The sequence below is a fragment of the Hippocampus guttulatus genome, chromosome 4 (assembly GCF_054856545.1).
Source record: "Hippocampus guttulatus isolate MCC_2025c chromosome 4, RoL_Hgut_1.0, whole genome shotgun sequence".
In the NCBI taxonomy this organism is placed as follows: domain Eukaryota; kingdom Metazoa; phylum Chordata; class Actinopteri; order Syngnathiformes; family Syngnathidae; genus Hippocampus; species Hippocampus guttulatus.
In genome coordinates, this window is record NC_141264.1 from 17,468,256 (window position 1) to 17,484,520 (window position 16,265).

The window sequence follows — 16,265 nt, forward strand, 5'->3', positions numbered from 1 at the left end:
TCAACAAAACGGCACAAAAAGTATAATATAAAAGTATAAAGTCTTGTCCCAGTTTGCTAGAAAATGTACTTAGTGATATGCACAGTACTTATTAAGGCACATTACTTGTAGTAAATAATTTCTGGAGCACTTAAGTGAACTTGGATCATTTTTCTCATCACAGTGTTTGGAAATCATTGCAATGTGTTCATGTACTGTATTTGTAAAAGAGAGTGTGAAAGAGTCATGGTTACCTGTGTGGAGGTTGAAAGGTAGTGAGTGCAAGAGGTAGAGGCAGGAGCAGATGAGAGGTGGTGAAGTGTCTGCTTTATCAAAAACATGTGACCTGGAATTCTGAAATGGGTTTGGTCAATTGCTCTGAATCCCACCCTTTTCCCACTTTTTCCCAGTCAAACCATCCTGTTCCTTGTGTATAAATGAGGTGACTGTTTCCTCGTGAGTTACACTTGCTGCTTCACTCCTCTTCCAAGATTCAGGTCTGGACACAGCAAGAATCTAATATTTTCACATTTTTATTAGCGCGCCCCCCACCCTTGCAACGTGTGTTAATTTCTGTCTGCAGCCACAAGAGTCGAAGCCGATATGGCTTTTTACGATAACATTTATCCATTCTACCATATTCAAAGGACGTCCTTCATCTTCAGTGGCCACTTGCTCACCGTTATCATATGTTTCCTTGTCATTACACTCTGTCTACTTCTCATTCTGCCTGGAATTCGAGGAAAGTCGGTGAGTGCAAGTCTCTCAAATTAGTCCAGCGCATTAAAAATCAGCAATGACTTTAAACAATTTTCACTGGATGTCTTTCAGCGGCTGTTCTGGCTGTTGAGGATCATCCTGAGCTTGTTTATTGGCGCTGTCATCGTGGGTGAGTGCAGCACTTTTTCCACAACCCCTTTTTTTTTTTAAATCTCCCATTGAATTCTTTTTCTCACCTTTCTTTTCCTGCAGCACTCAACTTTACTGACAACTGGGCTGAGGCCTGTATAACCACAAACACAACCTACAAGTCTTTCAGCAGTGCAATGGTTCACGCTGATGTTGGCTTACATGTTGGCCTGTATGGCATTAATGTTACACTGAGAGGTGAGTTACAGCATCATTTTAAAATAATGTTTTGGCAGGTGTAAAAAAAAAGCAATAAATCGCATCACTTACAGTCGATAATGTCCAAAATAAATGTTTATTTGAGCGGTCTTCTCAGGGATGGGCCAAAGAATAGGGGCTCTTCCACCCATCAAAAAATAACAATCGATTACCTCTCTCCATCATCGATAAAGGAGACATTAGTTGAATCCAAATGAGCCCTGAAGGAATCCTGTTGGACTCATTATGAATATTGAACACAAAACTTGAAATGAAGTTCAATTCCATTAGAACTTACATTGGAAAACAGTCTAGAAGATAAACATTCAAAATGCAGTACAATAATGTTTGGTAATTATTGTACCACGTGTCATAGCAGGCAGAGTGTACAGAAGGCCTCACGGCCATGTGAGCAGCATATGAGATGATAGGAAACCAGCCTGGTTATTTTACCACTTGGATTATAAAATAAGAAAAGATTAGAAAACCTTTATTTTTCTGACAATGGAGAAATTCCCAATTTACAGCAATCTAAGAAGTTTATGCTTTGATCCGTTTAAACACTTTTCAAAGTGTAACATATACAGTCTAGAGATTAGTGTACAGATATGATTCTCAAACGGTTTACACTAAGTACAACCTAAAAAAAAAACTTACCGGTTGTTCCCCCAAATGATCATCATAAAATGTCAATTTTTAAGCTGTTGTAAACCACTGGATCATTATGCACATCTTGGAACTTTAGCAATGCAGTAAATAAAAAAATGGGTCAAATTCCTAAAATACGTTACGCATTAGTTTAATTCAAATATTACATCTATCAATGTTAGGAAAATTAAAACACCTCTAAAAGATTAAATGCAAGTGTGTTGTACTAAAAGGTTAAATACAACTGAACTGTATTTAACAAATGCACTTCACTGGATTAAAAAGCAGAACTAAAAAAGTTTGAGCCACTTAAACTTGCACAGTCTGCACATTTGATTCTGTGATTCTTTCGTCCATCACTAAAGGCGGCACATGTACCACTAGGGATACTTGCACAACACTTTTGAGACTCACTACAGTACTGATAAGTGATATGTGCTGTGAAATCCCCTAGGTGGCAGTAATGCCCAAGGTATGTTTTTCCATAGCCAGTCATGTTGAAAAGGAAGCACAAATAATAATAATAATACATCACATTTGCAAGCGCCTTTCATAACACTCAAGGACACTGTACAACCAAGAGCAATAGTAAAACACAGATAAAATAATAGACAAAGAAAGAAAGATTTAAGGCGGGTACGCAAGTCTGAATAGGTGGGTTTTGAGCTGGGTTTTGAATATGGAAAGAGAGTCAATATTACGAATGTTGGGAGGAGTGAGTTCCAGAGTTTGGGGGCAGAGCGACTGAAGGCTCTGCACCCCATTGTACTGAGACGGGCAGAGGGTAGAAAAAGGTGGAGGGAGGATGAGGACCTGAGTGAGCGAGAGGGAATGGAGATTTGAAGAAGATCTGACAGATAGGGGGGCGCAAGGTTATGGATGGCTTTGAATGTATAGAGAAGAAATTTGAAGTTGATTCTAAGTTTGCCAGGAAGCCAGTGGAGCTGTCGGAGGATGGGGGTGATATGATGGAAGGAGGGGGTTCTCGTGATGATCCGGGCTGCTGAATTCTGAACAAGTTGAAGTTTATGGAGGAATTTTTGATGGACACCGAAGAGGAGGAGTGAGTTACAGTAGTCAATACGGGAAGTGACGAGACTGTGAACAAGGATAGCAGTGGTGTGAGGAGTGAGTGAGGGACGGAGGCGGTTTATATTGCGAAGGTGGAAATGAGCGGACCGGGTAATGTTATTGATGTGGGAGTGAAAGGATAGTGAACTGTCAAGGATGACACCCAGACTCTTCACCTGGGGGGAAGGAGATATAGTGGCATTATCAATTATGAGGGAGAAACTGTCGGCTTTGTTTAGAGTGGATTTGGTACCGACGAGTAGGAGTTCAGTTTTATTGCTGTTTAGCTTGAGGAAATTATGGGTGAACCAAGATTTGATTTCTGAGAGACAGTGAGAGAGGGATGAGGGTGGGAGAGAAGCGTCGGGTTTGCTGGAGAGGTAGAGCTGGGTGTCATCCGCAAAGCAGTGAAAGTGTAAGCTAAATTTGCGGAAAATGTTTCCGAGCGGAAGGAGGTAGACAATGAAAAGGAGCGGACCTAGGACAGAACCCTGGGGAACACCAGAAGAGACGGGGAGGGATTGTGAAGTAAAAGAATCAAGTTGAATGAACTGAGAGCGGCCAGTGAGATATGAGTGGAACCAACGTAGAGGGGTGTTGGTGATGCCTATGGTAGAGAGTCTGTTGAGGAGGATGGGGTGAGAGATTGTGTCGAAGGCTGCACTCAGGTCAAGGAGGATGAGGATGGAGATTAGGCCAGAGTCTGCTGCCATGAGAAGATTGTTTGTGATTTTTATGAGGGCTGTTTCAGTACTGTGACGGGGACGGAAGCCGGACTGGAATTGTTCATAAAGACTATTGTCGGTGAGGTGGGAGTGGAGCTGAGAGGCGACAGTTTTCTCCAGAATTTTCGAAATGAAGGGAAGATGGGAAATGGGGCGTAGGTTATTGAAGTCATTGGGATCTGAACCGGGTTTTTTCAGGATTGGGGTGACAGCTGCAGTTTTGAAGAGCACAGGAACAATTCCAGTCGACAGAGAGGAATGGATAATGGCTGAGATGAAGGGAAGCAGAGAGGGTAGGCAGGATTTGACCAGAACTGTGGGGAGGGGATCGAGCTGACAGGAGGAAGTCTTGGATTTAATGATGAGGTCTGAAATTAATGAGAGATGGGGGAGTTCAAAAGAAGAGAACAGTCTGCAAGGGGTGAGAAGGTCAGAGGAGGGGAAAGGTACAGAGGAGCCCAGATGCTGGTGGATTCTGTTGATTTTTTTCGTTGAAAAAGAAGAGAAGTGCGTTGCAGGTGTCACGAGAATAAAAGTGAGGTGGTAAATGCTATTCTGATATTACACCATCAACAAATTACGGTCCACTACCACTAACCCAAACGTTGCAATCACCACGCTGCTCTGCAGGCAATCCTGTTATTCAATTGAACGAGACTATAGACTACAATGAGATGTTTTCCTGGCATGACACTACTGAGGACGATTATAAGGAAGCTTTGGAGAAAGGCCTCCCGAACCCCATCCTATACATCGCAGAGAAATTCTCTCTCAGCAGCCCGTGCGGCATCATCTTTCACTACAGACACTCTGGGCGCTATGCATCTGCAACTCTCTGGTATGTAATTATGGACTTGCGGTCTAGAAATGTTTAAATGCTACAGAAATTAACTGACTATTCCAACCAGGATGGCATTTTGCTGCTGGATGCTGGCCAACATCCTCTTCTCCATGCCAGTTATTTTATATGCCGCCTACATGATGTTGGCTACAGCCGCCTTCATCTTCATCTCAGCGGCCACCTTCACCACCATCATGCATGCGCCCAACTGTGTTTTCTCCATTGGAACCGTCTCTTTTGAAGTGGATTATAGCCTTTCATTCTGGCTGGCTCTGGCAACCGGTAATTGATAAATGTCTTGATTACAGATTTCATGACATCTGTTTGAACTCGACTAAGCTGAAATCCTTCCTAGGTGTGCTGTGCACCGTCATTGGGGTTCTGGTAGTGATATTGAACTTTACGGCACCTGAGAAGATGAAGGAGGCTTTCAGTGTGGCTGCTGACAGTTGTGAAGATGAGGACATTTCTTATGGAGAGACATACCCGAATTCAGCCTTCCTTGATGGCGTAACTGTCTCACCATGCACACTCACCGAGGTCACAGTGGTCAGTATCCTGTACATTCAGTTCGTACATTGATCATCTGATAATATCAGTTTGACTTGACATTTGAAAACGCAACAGAATTCCACGTGTCCAGAAAAAAATATTTTGAGGCGCCCCATTTTGTTTTTTGAACTATAAACAACACGGCACCGTTGTCAAAGAAGAAGCTGATTTACTTGGCACCTTTAGTGATACAATCAGTCAAAAATGAGGCAACAGGCGAAAGGTAGGGGAGAGTGTGGATATTTGACAGGCAGTTGATTCCATTCGCTGATTGCATTTCAGTGACAGAGACTCTACACGCTTCACCTTTTACCCACATGTACATATAAAATTATAAGTATAGATAAGTTTTATTGCAAAACAGCTGTTACATCTGCAACGTTTATGAAGCCATCCACCTGGGATTCCAATTTTAAGTGAGAGCAAAACTATTGGTCGACAGTCAGCCACTCATGAAAACTAGCGGCTGAACCCGACACACTACGCCACACTTTGAGAGCATTTGGTTAGGTTGCTTGATGTGTGGCGGACCTTCAAGACATTGATGAAAAATATATTCAAAATTTTCATTTTTTGAAATTAATGACTTTTTGAATATCCCTGATATTATTGAACACATTTTTGGAAAAACACCCTCGCATTATATGGAGATTTGTCTAAAATTTCACTGAGCAACTATAAATTTAGATCATGAAAGAAATAGTATGAACATCTTCAATTACTTTTGGGGGGGGGGGTTGCAAATTTGTTTTTGCACTTAACTGAGTGAAAAGTTAACAATATACAGTTGAAAAAAACAAGCAGCAATCAATAATGATAAAGTGCAGTTCTACATCTCTGCAAATTACAACTACTGTTGATCATTGTTTCATGTAATACCACTCAGTGTCAATCATCATTTCATTCATGAAGAAAGAACTCACTAATTGATAACATATAACATCCTTTTGTTTGCATTTTTTAGGAGCATGGATGAGTCCCTCTCAGCAATTTTCGCATTCAATACTTGAGGATCTACCGAATGTGTTACAGAGAGAATGTTGAATGTCACTTGTGTCTGCGTCAAATGCCCATGTTTTTTTTTTGTGTATGGTGATTTAATTGTACTGTATATGTAAATACAAATTTATTTTGTATGGGATCCATGCACTGCACTGTTAATAAACACTGGACTTTTTTTCGTCTGGCTTTGGCCTATATTATTATTCGTATTACTAACACTAATATTAAAAATATGTAGTTCCTGCTGGTGAAATACAGTACACCATATTTCTTATGATATTCAAGCAAGAGTATCTACCCTTGCAAAACATAGAAGTCGTTATTCAGACAGCCACGATCCAAATTCTTGGTCAACTTTTGACATGGGCAGTTTGTGAGCTCAAATTCAATGGATTAAGGAAAAGAGGTCAAATTAACACCAAACGACTATATTTGGTAAATGTGCTTTATGACATATAGACTTGTGGGTTTTCTGTCTTTTTTTAATGGCACTTCAATAAAAAAATGAAAGCAAAAAACAAAAATGAAGCAATGAGATTGTATTATTTGTGTTACATTATTACATTCATTCCGTAATGTACATTCTTGTACGCTCTGGAAAGGTTATCTCTTAAAACTGCATTTTAAAATGAAGGGGTGTCTTTGGCCTTCAGCGTCTCCATAATATAAGTAATTTAGTGGCTTTATACAGCGTAATACAGTACATGTGTAATACTTACTGTAACGGCATGAATTCTTGGTCTGTAATTTGTCGTCAAACCATGCATATAATGTAGGCGGAGTAATATTTCCTTCCCAATCCAGTCCACGAGTAACCCGTAGTTTGTACAGTAGAATTACATCGACACTATAAAAATGACTAACTAAAATATAAATGCACTTCTTTTCATAGGAAAATAAAAGTGACCATTAAGCTACTTGTCTTCCACACTCACACACAGCACGACAGACTTCACATTGTAAGGCCATTATGAGAATATAATTCAAGATTAAACTTGAAATGAGAACCGGACCCTCTTTACAACATTGCAGCAAGGGCCCTCCAAACAATACTAAAATGATAGAAAAATAAAACTTTGCTCATCAGTAATCAATGCCGAGTCTTCAGATGTAGGATGGCGTCTCTTGTCCTGTGAGCAGTCTGAACATCACAGCGGGCATCGTCTTCATGTTGATCTGATGCAAATTTAAAGAATAATGTGAATGAATACGCAGTCATCGTTCCAATTTAATCCCCCCCACCCCACCGGACAGAAAATACTTTGTCACAAAAATGGATGCAAAGGATGTGAGTGTGAGAACTGAGAAAACTAGGCAGTGCACACACAAAAAAAAATCGATTAAAGACCGTGTACACAGAAATTTACCCGATTTTTTGGGGCGTGGCTAAAGCATGCATGAATCACCCCTCCCCGACTATATAAAAACTTAAAGCAGAAGTCAAGTCAAAAATGTACTTTCCTATAACATGTTCAGTGCAGCCTCGCTAGTCTGAACACAGTATTCTGATTAATGCATTTGTGGAATGTGAATTATTAGGAAAATCCACCGGTTTTGTCCATATCAAGAGGCGGTCATTTTGCCACCTGCTGTCAACTGAAAATGACATCACAGTGCCTAATAGCTCAGCTAGCATCCATTTAACAGCTCTCTTGTATGTGGTGTCAAATTTAGAGGACATTACAGGGACTTTACATAAAACAATTTTGAGCTAATTAAAATACAAATACTCAAAACTGATTGATTTCCAACAGCAGGGAGCGTGGCTAGCACATCTGCCCCACAGTCAAGAAGTACTGAGTTTGAATCTCAGCACGGCCCCTCCTGTGTAGTGTCTGCATGTTCTCCCTTTGCTTGCTTGTTTTTTTTCTGCTTACTCTGGCTTGTTGTTCAATTAATAATGTATCACAAAGTGTGCTACAGTATTTATAAGAGATGAATTAAATAAAAATAAATATCAATAAAGAGAGTATATTGTAATTTTCTTGGTTTCAAGTGGCTTGTGCCATACCATTTTTTCCATCATAAAAATGCTCAAGATGTCATAAATCCGTTCCAAGATGTCAGACTTTGTTTGTTTAGAGACAATACAAAAGACAACAAATAAGGAGAATGAGTAGTGATGATGATGATGATACTTTTTTTTTTTTAAATAAATCTGACTCTGCAATGCTGCATTTGGAGCAGATGGCACACAGCAGATGTTCAAATGCTGCTAGCAACCAGTTTGTTTATGTGAGCATAAAGACTGCAAAACAGTGAGGGGAAGATTGTAATGGTACTCCTGCAGATGACAGATCTCTTACCTCACCCACTGACACGGACAGAGTCTGCACGATTTTTTCATGTGGCATCGCAACCACGCTTTGACCGTTTATCTCTATGATTCGATGTCCAACGCGAACGCCGCCTCTCTCGGCGATCCCGCCTCGCATTAGGCTGCAGATCTGAAAATAAGAAAAAGATCTATCTCAATAAAACTTTGTATCATGTTGGCATGTCTGTTTCTCACCCCATAATTGATTGATTTCTTTTTTGCTGGACACTCACTATGCCATTTTGAACACTGAAGCCAAGCTGGAACTTAAGATCGGGCCGCTTGATGAGGACAGTGGTGACAGGAGGACAGCTTACGATACTCATCTTTACTTTCAGTTGATTCTTCAAACCCTGGAAGATACCAGAAAAAAGAGAATATAAGGCAAGTGGACGTGGGTTAACTGAAAGAAGTACTATAAAAGACATTGTGTGGACAATGCAAACTCTTTAGACTGGCTATGCACATCTTAGATGGTTCTCAGGATAAGTTAATATCTACACAGGTGATGTCTTCCTCACTCGAGGGTTAGGGCGGTATATAATTAATTTGTGAAATCATTAACCAATCATGCGATTGACTGGCAACCGATTCAGGGTGTCCCCCGCCTACTGCCCGAAGACAGCTGGGATAGGCTCCAGCACCCCCCGCGACCCTAGTGAGGATCAAGCGGTTCGGAAAATGGATGGATGGATGGATTAACCAATCAGGGTGTAGTCCGCCTCTCACCTGAAGTAGGCTGGGATACCCCTCCCTCCCCTGTACAGGATAAGCGGTATCAAAAATGACATAACATGACATAAAATGGCAAGTCATTGTGCTTTTAGCCCAATGTTGAGCAGATTGCCACCTAAAGGAGTCAAAAAATACATCTGGTTCATGAAGCTTCAGCTTCATTTTTGAAGCTTCAGTTTTCCCATCACTACGCTGTCATATCAGACTCATTCATCTCTCTGTCTTCCCATTCAATCCTATTTGTCATTCAGAAAGTCAAGGGCCTAACTGGCTGGACTACACCTTGAACTGGTTGCCCATCAATCTCGGACAGGTTATCACTGGTGCATTACATGCGAACTAAAAAATCTGCATGAAAGTCCAGAATAGAACAATACTGTAAAGCCAAATATCAAGTGTGACTGAAGAGAACTTCGTACCTTGATGATGCCCTGGCAGGTGGCGAGAGGCAGCCCTACTAGGCTGGTGTCATTGATGGACATAATCTGATCACCAACACTGAGTTTGCCAGAGCGTGCTGCTGGGCCGCTGTTCAGCATTCCGGCGAGGATGACAGTGGGCAGAATGGAGCCCCAGCCCGACTCGACAATCACCACCCCGAGGTTCTCCCCTTTCTGCTTCTCTACACACAACTACAACACATAAGATGTATTCAAATTTTCCCATCTGCTCATCATAGATTCACAAGAATCGTCATTTAGCACAAACCTCTTTACAGTTGTCCGAGTTGGAGAAATGGATGAGGTCATCGTGGTACATTTCCTGGGAGTTGATGATGTCGCTGTATTGTTTCTGACTTAAGTCTGTCGGATTGATGCCGTTGGCTCGCAGGAATTCTCGATAGGCCACGCTGAAGGCCTGACCAATGGACTGTGCGATGAGCTGGGCCTGTGCGAGGTGGGATATGACTCAGCAAAAATGACATCACCGTTGACAACAACAAGAGATATTCAAAGAGAGTGGCGCCTCGAGATACAAGTTTAATTCATTCCGTAAACACTTGCATTCCAAATTATCTTTCCCCAATGAATGCAAATGCCATTAATGTGTTCTAGCCTCTGAAAGAAATCCAACTAAAATGTTTGTAACGTGTTTCTATAACAAGAAAAATAGCACTATGTAATGTTGTACTTATTAAAATACAAACAGTCATGGACTCATGTAATACAATGTAAAGAAATTAAACAGTTGTTGCCATTTTTTTACTTCACTTTCATTTTAGCCAATCCCTTGCTTATACACATTTTCTAAGTCAATTATTTGTGAATTTTTGCGGTTCCGTCCCATTGTGTCCTTATCCCCTGCGAATAGCGGTGAGCCACTGCACTGTACATGGAGACGGTTTCAGCTCCTCTGAAGGCAATAACATTTGTCAAATAATATTTACTTGGTAGTATTATGATAGTATGTGTCAGCCTGTGTTACACCATCATTTGTGTTCAATGATACCTTGCTTTAGGGGTTACAACACCTCCAAAAAGATGCTATTCATCTACATTAAGTGCTAGCATTAAGCTAGAAGTCTGTAAAACAAAGTTATATGATTGTGTTAAATACACTATGTGTAATTCTGTTTTATGTTTAATTGGTCAGTAAACCTCAACTGTGAGTAGCAAGAAACAGCTTGAAACGTGTTCTTTTTTGAAGAATTGATTACTATCTGTCCAACTGCTGCTTGTTGTGAGGTGAGTTGAGTTCACTGCCACCCTACAGTGTTCGTATCCCAAATCAGTCAAACAATGGCTTGTGTGTCGAAGTTGGCTCACTCATATCTCAAGGGATCACTATAATGGAATCATTTGGGGAGTGTATCCGTGGGGATCTGTGTCCAAGTTTATTCCAAAGGTTTTTGATGGGATCAAAATCAGTTCGCGCCAAAGTTCTTCTGCATCATACCTTTCAAAGCAAGCTTTACTAGACCTGTCTTTGTGCCCTTCTCTGCTACCGTACTTCTGAATGAATGCAACCCAATGTCTGATGAATCATTTCATTTACAGTAACTATACGAATGACTACTTACATCCTCGGACTCAAAGACATAGCAGATCATGCCGTACTGACTAGTCCCTTCGCCACTCGACTCCACAGATTCGGCGAAATCCTCCGTTGACGCCTGAGACAAGCGTCTGCGTGCCATCAGAACCACAATGCTGCCAATGTCAGCGATATAGGAGATGGTACGCAAGGCGCTGTCCATCATTGTGTCCTGGAAGGAACAAAAGAATTAATTTTCGGCATGACAAGTCAAACAAAGATTGAAGCCGATGCGGCACACACTCTTCCTCACCTGTGTGTCAGCGTTGAGCACTTTGACCGTTTTAGTGGAAATAAATAGGTCGACTTCAGTCATCATTTGGGAGTCTTCATCTTGGCTCTTTTACATGAAAAAGTCAGCTAATTAAAATAAGTACAGCGCCATCATGTGGTAGAAATAGAAACCTCTTTAAGTGGTAACTTGACCAGTGGTCTCAAAACAAATCCAAGTTCAAACAGGGATGCATCACCAAAGAGGTTGGCTACCTTAATACGACTGACGGCTTCATGGGCCTGCGACATGCGGACAGACTTGGATGGATTCTTGTCAGAGAGTACTTGAGTGCAGCCAAGGTAGTTAGCGGCAAAGATGATCCCATCGATAAGATCTTCTGGCTCACAGGGACCTGGGACTTTGTGAAATAGCCACAAAGAAAAAAAAAAGCTTCCAGTGTAAGACTTACAAAGGTGCCAAGATGTGTATTGATATACACAGTTTACGATTATTCAGAAAAACTTACCGTCTTCAAAACTGGGGAATGAAGCAGCTTCTTGTGTTTTCTTTGGAAAGAAAATGTTGATTTTAGTCAGTTATCTAATATTATTCATAAATTAAGTGTAGAGATTATCTGTGCATACTGCCAGTCTCAATAGTGAGAGTTTAAATTTCAAAAAATGAATAATGTTATCTCAGGCTAAAATCCCATCCTATATAAGGAAATACAAAAATAATAAATAAACCAGTTATCATATCCAAAGATACTCAGGTTGTGAATAACCAATCGAATGGACAACAACATTGAAAAGCAGCAAAAAAAATTAGACGGTGAATTCTTCAAAGGTATCCACCCATCTATCATCAGAGCTACTTATCTTCACACGGGTCGCAGGCCGGGGCCGGAATTGAACCCCAGACCTCTGCACTGTGATGCGAGCGTGCTTAACAGTCGCCTGCGACCCTCATGAGGATAAAGCGGCTCGGATAATGGATGGATAGATCCCATTAATTATATCAGTTAACTGATATACGATTGTGTGCACTTAACTATTGTGATATTTCCTACTGTTGTGAAAAGGTCTCAGAATGATCACAGAACTGCACTATATATGGAGAAAAGCACACTGTGTGCATACATGTGCGAATATTATTTCCATGTACACACAAGCTTTATCTATGCATTAAAATGATTGTACAGATTGCTATGGTTTACATATTCTGGTATTTACGTAAAGGTTTGTACACTTTCTGTATCCACTGGACGGTTCTAAAAACACCCAAGTGACGAATTTTGAGATTTTTTTTTTTTTAAGTATTTGATGTTTTAACCTTGGGGGATGAACTCTCATCATCTGGGAGGAGATCTGGACTTTGAGGCCTCCTCAGCTGTTCGGGAACTTGCTCCTGCATTACGATGGGGCTTGCCTTCTCTTCCTGCCATTGGAAAAAACATGCAAATATTTGAATCTTGTTGTTGATGTCTCTTACTCATGTGGCTGTTGTAAGAGGTCTTTTTCCCCACTCTCATACTGGGCCCCTCCTATATGGGAACAAAGTTTAGGAATGTTTTTTTTTTTCCGCTCACCGGTCCTTTATGTTTTCCTTTTCATCAAAGACAATTGAGGTGCCCTTTGGCGCCATTGACAGGTTGTAACTGCTAAGTGAATTTCATTGAATAAATTCCATTCCATTCCATTCATTTGAACCCCATTCGATTCTACTTTATTGCATTTCATCTCATTCCAAATGACTCTTACTAACCTGCTGGACTTTCTGTGGCTGGCTCTGACTCTTCCCAGGGGGCATTTGCTCTTGCACAGGCGTGTGACAGAGAGCTGGGGACGGCTTGACAACCCTCGGCTCACTCTCCTGGGTGTTGCATGAGGCGCTGGGTCTGGGAACAGAAGCAGCCTCTCTTTGAGGTTGGGCCTTCTGGCTGTCTATAGGTGCTTGGCCGTGTGAATGACGAGGGGATGGGTGTTGCTTGCTGGATTTCGCTTTGGTCCGCACAGGAGCCTTTCTGTTTTCCTTGGATGATGTCTTCACTCGTTCATTTTTGTTGGTCGTGCAAGCTTTAACCCCACTGGTAATCTTTTCAATATCCTGTCCAGCTGCCCTCCTCCCTCGTCCTTTCCCTTGTCTTTCCTTCAAACTCATGTGAGATGACTCGCAATTTCTGTTTGCTCCCGGTATGGTATAGTTTCTTGTAATTGTGCTGTTGTCTTCTCTGTCTCTCTCTTCACGGCCCTTTCTTATCCTTTCATTGTCCTGGTAAGGGACACCCTGTCTTTGATCACTGGCTTCTATGTCTTTTAAATCTTCTATAAATCTGGCCCCATCCAACACTTGCTCTATTTCATCCCCGTCACAAAAGAAGAGCCTATTCTCCAGGCCCTTTCCAACTTCTTCCCCTTCCCCTGCCTCCCTTGCAACCGGGGTGCAGCGAGACCTCAAGGGACGGCTTGCCTTGCGGGGCTTAGCGTCTGGTTGTGATCCATTACGTCTTACTGTGCTTTGACAAGACATGGCTGTGAACTGGTCAGCGGTACCGTTGCCCTCGTTTGCGTTTTTACGACCTATGTTCTTCACATAGCCTCCATCCTCTGGGCAATATTGCTTGAGGTACTTCATGTCCATGCCGCCCTCCCTCTTTAAATGCAGCACCTCGTCATAATCCTGCTCCACGTCAGAGCCCACGTTGTCATATTCAGAGCATGTGTCCTCCATGTCTTTGCCTCTTGGTTCGCGACTCATATGGGAGTGCTTGGCAGGAGTCAGCTGGTCGTTGATATCATCCTTCAATGTCGAGGATGATTGTACGGACAGCCACCCCCTCACCAAATTCTTCTGATTTTGCTTGGTTCTGCTTAGCTCCTCCAGGAAATTCTGTCTTGCCTATTTCCACGAGCCATTACTGGCTCATTAATTCATGCTCTCAACCCTGTGAACATAAAAAAAACAACAACAAAGCTCTCTGAGATTCTTGTCTTATGTACCGTGAAAAGCACTCTTTGTGAATGACATTTGATTCATAAATTTCCATACTGCAATCTCTTTCTGCCATGGCTGCAAGCTGTACAGGAAATTACAAGTGTCCCCCCCCATACATGCAACATTAGGTACACTCTGTGCAAAAGATAATGTCATCCAATGTAAAAACTGCATCAAGTTTCATTCATTTAATTCGACCTTTTCAAGATAATTAATTGTAGATAATCTCCATCTCTCTCTCTCTCTCTCTCTATCTCTCTCTCTCACTCTCTCTCTCTCTCTGTATATACAGTATATATATATATTATATACTGTATATATATATTTTTTTTATATATACATATATTTTTTCACAATAAATTGATGAATAACTCATTTTGAAATTAGATGTCAAGGATAACAGTTGTTCAAGTTACTGTAAAAAGTGGCTTGGTAAGAAAAGTAAATGCTGAAAAGCTCTAGATTTTAATGCACTATATCTGAAAATCTGAAATTTTGGGAGATGTTAGCAAGAATCAGAAGTTGATGCACAAGATTTGTTTTCACAGGCTATATGAAAGTTTAACACTTGTGATTTAGAATGTCAATGAACCTAATATCAATCCCTTTTGTTTTTGCTTAAAGAATGAATGGTGAAATCAAAATTCGACAAGCACATAGAGAACATGGAAATTCCACACAGGCAGGAAGGCCATATTGCCAAGATTTGAACTTCATACCTCAGAATTGTGAGGAGGACATACTATCCATTGGTGCACCGTTCTGCCAAAATAAAAGACAGTTGAATTATGTAGTTTCACTGCATAAAAACTTCAAATCGACTCATTTTCCTTAACTATTAGGCATAATCATAAATGTAAAGTGTAATTAGATACTGAGGCTATAAATGGCTTTATCACATGATTTGACACCTACTTGTGCGCAAAACTAAAGCAATGGCAACAGGCACAGTGTATGACACACCACAATAACATGGGTCTTCAGATTGTAGACGAGATTATTAAAATGAGGGCAATGATTACTCCTAATTAGCCCCCCCCACACGTATTTTATTCTGATCAAATATGATGAAATCACGATTATCGAATCCGATCACGAGAGAGGGATCCTCCCATTTCAATTGATCTCTCCATGGTGCTGAAAAGCAAATTAAAAAGCCAAAACGCGCATTACAAAAAGCGTGTGAGTAGTTCGCTCTGCCCTTGAGCTATTTCAAAAACGCTTTTATGGCGAACTTTTGCCGCAACTGCAGGGGATGCTTGTTGTGGTCGCTCCGCCATGGAGTGAACGCCGCATTATACGACATTTGAATATTGTAGAGACGTGTTTGTGCATGTGGATGAGACCCGAAAAGCACTTATTAGCGTTCATCAATCGAACTAATTCTTCTCAGGAAAAACTGCACATCGACCTTGATTTCAAGACTGCACCATGTTGACACACTGATGTGCTACCAGATGAGCACGTCCAGCTTTGTCTCTTATCAAATCAGCGGAGGCCGACACCCAAATATAATTGTAAACATCCAAGAGCGCACTTACTGTCATCGGTAGGGTCGGTTGTCCTCCCTTTTTGAAGCAAGCGTGTGTTGTTCCGATCAAATTACCATCCAGGGTGGTGAGTTTTTTTTTTAATAAAACCCGCACACGTACAGCAACCCAGGAACCTGTATATAGAAGATACGGTCTGTGTCACGTGATCACAGCAAGTCACCCAACGTTGACATTATGCAGAACACACACGTGATATAATTTAACGTTGCATAATTTAATATTTCAATAATTGCACAAAAAACAGATACAAAGTGGTTAATTCTATGACCGTAAATGATGTAGTCTAATTGGTATAGTTGTCTCCAGTTTCAGAAAAATCAACAAACAGTAGCTACAACAGTCAAACAGTACTTATGACTATGGAGCCGGTTCCTGCAGTTTAAAAAAAAACAGGCAAAGTAAAAAAGAAACAAATAAATAAATCGATAGATAAATGAATAAATTGTGGTAAGGGGCACTATGCATTATTTTATCAAATTTCGTCATATTCAAT

General features: G+C 41.0%; 2 protein-coding genes across 3 annotated transcripts; one reads left to right on the forward strand and one right to left on the reverse strand.

The window, feature by feature from the left end:
• The first annotated feature begins 532 nt into the window (after positions 1-532).
• duoxa (dual oxidase maturation factor) lies at positions 533-6,014 on the forward strand. The gene is made up of 7 exons (XM_086109101.1): positions 533-729; positions 811-868; positions 952-1,086; positions 4,161-4,368; positions 4,439-4,653; positions 4,727-4,920; positions 5,888-6,014. The coding sequence occupies exons 1-7, from the start codon at positions 583-585 to the stop codon at positions 5,897-5,899; spliced, it is 969 nt and encodes a 322-aa protein (XP_085965227.1). The 5' UTR covers positions 533-582; the 3' UTR covers positions 5,900-6,014.
• Positions 6,015-6,449: 435 nt separating this feature from the next.
• On the reverse strand, positions 6,450-15,878 carry apba2a (amyloid beta (A4) precursor protein-binding, family A, member 2a). Of its 2 annotated transcripts, none has more exons than XM_086109100.1 (13): positions 15,761-15,878; positions 14,939-14,981; positions 12,990-14,169; positions 12,558-12,662; positions 11,752-11,791; positions 11,498-11,637; positions 11,265-11,351; positions 10,998-11,183; positions 9,686-9,865; positions 9,397-9,609; positions 8,476-8,595; positions 8,232-8,372; positions 6,450-7,101 (listed from the first exon to the last, which is right to left on the reverse strand). In XM_086109100.1, the coding sequence occupies exons 3-13, from the start codon at positions 13,980-13,982 to the stop codon at positions 7,030-7,032; spliced, it is 2,277 nt and encodes a 758-aa protein (XP_085965226.1). In that variant the 5' UTR covers positions 13,983-14,169; positions 14,939-14,981; positions 15,761-15,878; the 3' UTR covers positions 6,450-7,029. The 2 variants fall into 2 exon arrangements, with proteins under 2 accessions (XP_085965226.1, XP_085965225.1); XM_086109099.1 differs by having other exon boundaries at positions 11,498-11,643.
• Between the last annotated feature and the right edge of the window lie 387 nt (positions 15,879-16,265).